The sequence below is a fragment of the Bos javanicus genome, chromosome 29 (genome assembly GCF_032452875.1).
Source record: "Bos javanicus breed banteng chromosome 29, ARS-OSU_banteng_1.0, whole genome shotgun sequence".
NCBI lineage: Eukaryota > Metazoa > Chordata > Mammalia > Artiodactyla > Bovidae > Bos > Bos javanicus.
The window spans coordinates 45,758,509-45,766,445 of NC_083896.1; the positions used below are offsets into that span (position 1 = coordinate 45,758,509).

General features: G+C 55.8%; 1 protein-coding gene across 2 annotated transcripts; it reads left to right on the forward strand.

Annotated features, from left to right (window-relative positions):
- The first annotated feature begins 1,753 nt into the window (after window positions 1-1,753).
- On the forward strand, window positions 1,754-7,937 carry AIP (aryl hydrocarbon receptor interacting protein). Of its 2 annotated transcripts, none has more exons than XM_061407171.1 (6): window positions 1,754-1,995; window positions 4,862-5,041; window positions 6,364-6,552; window positions 6,913-7,089; window positions 7,192-7,325; window positions 7,617-7,689. In XM_061407171.1, exons 1-6 carry the CDS (start codon window positions 1,897-1,899, stop codon window positions 7,687-7,689), a joined length of 852 nt encoding a protein of 283 aa, XP_061263155.1. In that variant the 5' UTR covers window positions 1,754-1,896. The 2 variants fall into 2 exon arrangements, with proteins under 2 accessions (XP_061263155.1, XP_061263154.1); XM_061407170.1 differs by having other exon boundaries at window positions 1,755-1,995; window positions 7,192-7,333; window positions 7,617-7,937.

A 7,937-nucleotide genomic window follows, 5' to 3' on the forward strand; every position in this document is an offset into this window, starting at 1 on the left:
TCTGACTAGGTACCTCATATAAATGGAATAATGTATTAGTAATATTTGTCTTTTTGTGAATGGCACTCATTTAGCACACTGAGGCACTTTTATATATACTAATGGATTCATTTAGGATTTTTCATATCTATGTATGTGTGCACGCATGCATAATCGTGTCAGACTCTTTGCCACCCCAAGAACTGTAGCCCTCCAGACTCCTCTGTCCATGGGATTTCCCAGGCAAGAATACTGGAGTGGGTTGTAATTTCCTACTTCTGGGGATCTTCCCAACCCAGGGATCAAACCTGACTCTCTTGTGTCTCCTGCATTGGCAGGCGGATTCTTTACCCCTGCACCAACTAGGACTCCTTCATATCTATATTTATTAGTAAAATCGGTGTAGACTTGTCTTGCCTAATGGTTTAAGTATGTTTTTTAGAATCAAGATTAAACTAGTCTCATAAAATATGTTGGTTGACTTTCCCTCTTTTTCCATTTTCTGGAACAATCTGTGTAAGAATACAGACAACTCGTTGCTTCAGAATTTGGCAGAACTTGCCTATAAAACTTCCTGTGCGAGTGAAAAACAAAAGCTAAAAACAAAATATGTTTCCCTTTCGCCCCAGAGGTTCCACCTCTCTCAGGGGACTTCTTGGGGGAAATGAACCAACATAAATATCTGAAGCCCTCAGCACGTGGGGCAAAGGGGACGGACAGTAATTCTTCCCAGTTATGAAAGGACTGAGGACAGTGCACAGGCCCGAAGACATCCCTTCAATCAGTTACCTAAACCTTGGGCTGCAAGGAGATCCAACCAGTGTACCCTAAAGGAAATCAGTACTGAAATAGCCTTTGGAAGGACTGATGCTGAAGCTGAAACCCCAACACTGTGGCCACCTGATGCAAAGAGCTGACTCATTCGCAAAGACCCTGATGCTGGGAAAGATTGAAGGCAGGAGGAGAAGGGGATGACAGAGGATGAGATGGTTGGATGGCATCACTGACTCTATGGACATGAGTTTGAGTAAGCTCTGGGAGTTGGTGATGGACAGGCAAGCCTGACGTGCTGCAGTCCATGGGGGTCGCAAAGAGTCGGACGTGACTGAGACAGTGAACTGAACTGAACTGAAACCTCCAAAGTGGGAGAAGACGCTTAGAGTTATTCTTCACAACTAGTTTCCAGAGGCGGAGAGAAATGTTTTAGCCTCTGAGGTGCCTCATTTCTATCATTCCTGTATTCCCGAATATTCGCTGGGCACCTACTATGTGCCAGACACCGCGGTGTACTCCGTGGTGACGACACGGCTAGCCCGGACACCACAAGGGGCTGCCAGTCTCTTGGGGAGCTTAGAGTTTCCACGGGAATACAGAAACCCTCCTTCCCCTCCTTCTTACACCCAGACTGACTGATTGATGAGAAAAATTCAGGATGGAAAACTCACGAGTATTGTGCTAGGCAAGCTAAAAGAAAAAACAAAAAGGAATACACAAAAATAGTAGTTTTAGGAGGTGACCTTACGGATGCCGACCTTTCCTCCCCCCACTTCTGTAATGCTGTCGTGCTACTTTTACAACTTTAAATAGCGTGGCAGACGGCCACTTGGGAGGGCCCAAACCAAATCGGTTCAAGGACACAGTTCCTAGGGACGCCCCCGCCCCGCCCCGCCTCTCTCACAGGCCCCAGTCCCGCCCCTGGACAGTCTCAGGCCCCGCCCCTGGCCTGACCCGCGCGCTCAGCCACGAAGCAGAGAACCAATCACAGCCCGTTTCTACGTTCGGGCTCTTTTCGGCGTCTGCCCTTAACCAAAATGGCGCCAGCTCGGAAGTTGCCGAAGTTCTAGAAGTTGCCGAAGCAGGTCCGGAAGCTGCCGAGCGAGTCCGGAAGTTGCCGAAAGAGAGCAGCGGGGAAGGAGGATGGCGGATATCATCGCAAGACTCCGGGAAGACGGGATCCAAAAGCGTGTGATACAGGAAGGCCGAGGAGCGCTCCCTGACTTTCAGGATGGAACCAAGGTTCGTATCGACCCGCTTCCCCTTAACCTGTCGGTGGCGCGGTGCGCATGCGAGGCGGGACGAGGCCTTAGGCGAGATATTGCGCATGCCCAGACAGCAGTGGTCGGTGCCCCTACTGCTCACATGCCGAGCTCGACGCTGATTGGCCTGGATTTAAGTAGAGGGTGAATTCGGATGCGTGAGCTCCGCCCCCTGCCTTGGCCGAGTGGCTACATAGGTCAGGGAGGCCGTCAGTCATCAATAAACATTTTGCGGGAGGTAACGGGGTTGACCCCATTGCTTGCCCAGACCCAGCGCTGGAGAGGACCCCAGATGAGAAAGCTGGGCTCTGGGAAGGGCCCCTGGATTGCAAGTTTCAAGGTCTTCTATGGATGGAAGGGCCTTCTGAAAACGTAGACCAGCTCCCATTGCTTAGGTGGAAAAACTGAGGCCCTGGGACGCACAAACCCAGAAAACAGGCCAGGAGGTCGGGTCTACCAGACGAGAACCCTTTTGACAGCTTTCCTACTGCTCTTCGTGGCATTGGGTCGGGACAGACAAGGGCTAAGAAATAAAGAGCCTCCCATCTTCCTCTTTTGCACATCCAGGCCCCTAGCTCCAGCCTCTTCCACCCCTCCCCGCCCCAATAATGTACGCCTCCAGGTTTATCTCCTTCTGGTCGTGCAGTTCCTTCTTCTGGAGGGCCTTTCCCAGTTGCCACTTGTTTGTAGCGTAAGGGCTTCCTGGGGGCAGCCCCTGTGCCCAGCAGAGCAGTCACACAGGACATGTATATTGAGAGAATGAGTAAAGATCCTGGCACCAAAAATGAACTGAAGTGACACATCTTGTTGATGACTACAACAGTTGAACACTTAAAACATACTGGGGGCACCCAAAGTAAGAGCTACTGTGCTGACAAGAGCTGTGCAGAGACGGTGAAGGTAAAGCCTGGCTCACAGGAGTGCCCTAAGGCAGAGCTGCGTGCCCTAGTGGTCAGTGATACATAGAGGGACGCTTCTGGAGATGAGGGAAGGGATGTGGGTGAAGTTCCCCATGGCTGGGGCGGGGGAGGGGGGGTGGTGGCCTTGAAGAAAGTCTTGGCAAAGGAAGTCTTGGATGCAACAGACACCAGTTGGAGAAAACACCAAAAATAGCGATGATGTGTGAACAATGACACCGAAAGAATAGGGACAAATAAAAAACAAAAAGCAATCACCAATCACCGGCATTGATTGAGGGTTCACAAGAGCGTGGTGCTCAATGCTTCACAAGATTATTTGCTTTCATTCTCATGAGGTGAGGTAAGTACTGTTGCTAACTCCATTTTACTGATGCGGAAACAGAGTTCAGAGGGGTGGCTAGGGGTGGGAAAGAATGTGGCTTCCTCTAACCATATCCTGTGGAGGGTTCAGTCTCAAGACTTCTCTTCACTCACCCTGAGATGATCTCATCCAGGCTCGTGTCTTTTAAGAAACTCTCCACGCATGCCTGGACCACTCCCAAATGTCTGTGTGTAGCCTTCCCTCCCCCTTAAAGTTGATATCCGGTTCCCTACTCACCGTCTCCACCTGGAAGTCTCATTGGCAACTTAACCTGCTCCCCTCGACCCTCTCATCTCAGGGTAGGGCCCCTCCAGCCTTTTGGTTGCTCAGGCCAAAAACCTCCTGGTCTCCATGACTCCTCCTCCTGTTCTCATACACCCCCCAGAAGATCCTCAAGATACACTCAGGATCTGACCACTTCTACCACTCCCACCGTGGTCCAGGTCTCTCCCCTGGGTTATTCCAGTAACGTCTTAACTCATCTCCTGCTTCTGTCTTCCCGGCTCTCCCACCTGTCTCATCCCCGCACCAGCAGAACCAGCATCAGATCATGTCCCTCCTCTGCTTGGAGCCAACCGGTGGCTTCCATTTCAGAGTGAAAAAACAAAGTCCTCACCATGGGCGTTAGGCTCTGTGGGGTCCCTCCCTGCTGACCTGCTGACCCCGTGAGGTACCACCCCTCCCCTTGGTTCAGTCTGCTGCTGCTGCTGCGCTGGCCTCTCGCTTTGTGAACACACCACACGCTGCCCCTCTGCGAGGCCTTTGCACCTGCTGTTCTTTGGCCAAGAAACTTCCCACCCCTTCCTACCTCAGCATCTGTCTGGCTTGCTTCTCCTGTACTCCCTTCAAGTCTCTGCTTTCTCTCTTTTCTTTTGGAGGGGGGTGGGGCCACACAATGCTGCTTGCAGGATCCTGGTTCCCTGACCAGGGATCGAACCTGAGCCCCAGCAGTGAAACTGTCAGCTCCTAACCACTGAACGGCCAGGGAGTTCCTTCAGTGACTCCGGCTCCCTGAACTCGCTGTGCCTTACCCTGCTGCATTTTGATGTCTGATCCATAGCACTTCGCTCCACCTCACAGAGCGTGTTTTGTGTGAGGCCCGTCTCTTTCCTTTAGAAGTTCCCTGTGAGCTCCACGGGGGCAGGGGCTTTTGTCTGTTTTGTCAACGCCAGGCCTAGCACAGAGCTCAGGCAGGTAGTTGTTCAGTCGCTCAGTCGTGTCCAACTCTTTGCGCCCCCATGGACTGCAGCACGCCAGGCTTCCCTGTCCTTCACCATCTCCCGGAGCTTGCGCAGACTCATGTCCATTGAGTCGGTGATGCCATCCAACCATCTCGTCCTCTGTCAATATTTGTTGAAAGATTGACTAAAGCTAGACCCCTTGGGCTCTCGTCCCAGCCCATCCACCCACTTGCCATGTGACTTGGACCCCTTCCCTCCTGGGTGGTGTGGTAAAGGTCACGTGGTGAGCCCTGTCCCTTGTGCCACCTGCAGGCTGTGAGCTGGCCTTGTCCATGTAGTTGTGGGAAGGCCGTGCCCTTGTCTGATCCCATTTGCGGCCCACAGGCCACGTTCCACTACCGCACTCTGCGCAGTGATGAGGAGGGCGCCGTGCTGGACGACAGCCGGGTGCGCGGCAAGCCCATGGAGCTCATCATCGGCAAGAAGTTCAAGCTGCCCGTGTGGGAGACCATCGTGCGCACCATGCGGGAGGGGGAGATCGCCCAGTTCTGCTGCGACGTCAAGGTACCCCGTGCCCCACGCCTGCCTGGGTCTGTCTGGCCACACCCAATTCCCTATCCTCTGCCCTGGCCAGGCCACCACCAACTCCCTCCAGGGCACTGCACCGCCAGGCACTGGCCTCCCGGCCCCTAGTCTGCCTTTTCCTCTCCTTTAGCCAGACTGCAGCCAGGGACTGGCTCTCAAGTGCAATACCCGCTACAGCTCCTTGCTTCAGTCCCCTCTGCTCCTGGTCACTGCCAAGCTGAAGCACAAGCCATAGATGCCCACGTGGCCCCTGCAGGGTCTCCCTCCCACTCATCTCCCTGTGTTCCCATCTCCTCCTTAGCCAACATCCTCCTTCCTACTTCAAACTAATTCCTGGGTCACTACCCCAGGAAGCCTTCCCTGACTACTGGTGCTTGACTTGAACCCCTCCTCTGGATTCTCCACCTCTCATACTCTGCATGGCCAGGATCTGGTCCTTTGTCTGCATTTAGGCTACTTCAGGGCAGGGATTAGGCCTGTTTACCTTGAAAGTGCCCAGTGTGGGCCAGCCCAGAGCCAGGACTCAGAACATATCTGCTGACTGGATGAACATTAGCTGAGCAGTCGGCCCGAGCCGACAAGAGGGTCAGTGAGAAGAGCTGGTTAGGCGTGGGGGTGGTCTGGCTTCCGCCATCCCAGCAGGTGTCCCTAGTGAAAGGTCAAAAGCTAGGTCCCTGGGACTTCCCTGGTGGTCCAGTGGTTAATACTTGGCACTTCCAACGCAGGGGGCGTGGGTTGGATCCCTGGTTGGGGAACTATGATCCTACATGCCGCATGGCCAAAAAGTAAAAAAAATTAAAGTAGGCCAAGACTTAAAAAAAAAAAAAAAACACCATAAAAAAGCTAGGTCTCCAATGCCTGAGGGTCCCCCATGAGGATTTTGAAGTTGCTGCCCTAATCCCACCTGAGATGGGCCCCGAAAGGGGTGGGGGTGGGGCTGGAGAGAAGAGATGCTGGGAAAAGAGTGTGGAAGGGCCCCCGAAATGATGAGGAGCCCAGCTCATGGGCTGCAAGCCTGGGAGGAGGACAGGTAAGAGGTAAGAATTCCCCTGGACTTGTCAGGGCTTGGGAGACGGGTTGGCAGTGGGAGTGCGTGTTTGTGTGTTGGGGGGGGTGGGAAGCGTGGGTGTTTGGCCTGAAAGTGATGGAGGGCTGGGAGGCCGGAGGAGTCGGGAAGGGAAAGTCCTCCTGCGCCTCAGTGTCCTTTCTCAGATGGTGATGGGACAAGGGGTGGGGCCTCTTGAGCCCATGAGCAGCCAGCATGTGCTGACAGAGCCCCCTTGCCCACTCACCCTCTGCAGCACGTGGTGCTGTACCCACTGGTGGCCAAGAGTCTACGCAACATCGCAGCCGGCAAGGACCCCCTGGAGGGCCAGCGGCACTGCTGTGGCATCGCCCAGATGCACGAGCACAACTCCCTGGGTCACGCCGACCTGGACGCCCTGCAGCAGAACCCCCAGCCTCTCATCTTCGACATCGAGATGCTGAAGGTGAGGGGCCACCAGGCCAACCCCCTACCGCCCAGCTTCAGAGAGGGTGCCGGCTCTGCCCGCCTGCCCAGAGCTGGTGGCCTCCCTGACCGGGGGCTGGGTGGGACAGGCACAAGGAGTGCCTCCCTCCTAGGGCCCTTCCCCGCTCCCTCAGGTCTGCCAAGACAGGGCTTTTCACCATCTTGCTCATTGCTCTGTTTCTAGAACCCAGCACAGTGCTGGGCATGCAGGAGATGCTGTACACGTGTTTGTTGAATGGTCAGTGGATGAAGAAGTGATTCTGCTTCTGGTACCTGGTGTCCCAGGCCCAGCCAGCCCAGAGGCTGACCCCGGGCCCTGACCTGGCCTATGCCCCGGCAGGTGGAGAACCCTGGCACGTACCAGCAAGACCCGTGGGCAATGACGGATGAGGAGAAGGCAAAGGCAGTGCCAGTTATCCACCAGGAGGGCAACCGGTTGTACCGCGAGGGCCACGTGAAGGAGGCCGCTGCCAAGTACTACGACGCCATCGCCTGCCTCAAGAACCTTCAGATGAAGGTGCTGCCTGGGGGCTGTGGTGGGTGAGGGAAGGGGTCCGGAGGGGCCCAGGGGGCCCAGGTTTCAGCATCTTTTCCCCTGTCCCTGCCTCCGTGCCCCCAGGAACAGCCTGGGTCCCCCGACTGGATCCAGCTGGATCAGCAGATCACCCCACTGCTGCTCAACTACTGTCAGTGCAAGCTGGTGGCCGAAGAGTATTACGAAGTGCTGGATCACTGCTCCTCCATCCTCAATAAGTATGACGGTGAGCGCCGGGCGCCAGGTCACCAGGGCAGGGAGGCGGCCTTCCACATCACCCCCGCTCTGAACTCCCGAGGGAGCCTGACCCAGTAGCTCCCACCCAGTGGGGCCGTGGCCCTGCTGTGCCAGTGAGAGAGGAATGGGGCTTGGGGGGGCGGTTTGGCATCCTCAGGGCAGGAGGGCTCCGTCCACGCCGGGCCCCTGGTGTGGGCAGTCAAGGTGGGGTGCTGGCTGGCCCCCCTTTCTCATGCCCTTGGGCGCTTGCCACCCACTGGCGCCCCCTGCAGACAATGTCAAGGCCTACTTCAAGCGCGGCAAGGCCCACGCGGCGGTGTGGAATGCCCAGGAGGCCCAGGCTGACTTCGCCAAGGTGTTGCAGCTGGACCCGGCCCTGGCGCCTGTGGTGAGCCGTGAGCTGCGGGCCCTGGAGGCGCGGATCCGCCAGAAGGACGAGGAGGACAAGGCCCGCTTCCGGGGCATCTTCTCCCACTGATGGGGCCCCGCTGGCCCGGCTGCCCCGCCCACTGCTGCTGCTGCCGACGCTGCCAGCCCACCCACCCCCCTACTATATCATGCTTCTCTGTATATAAAGGCCTTATTTATCTGTC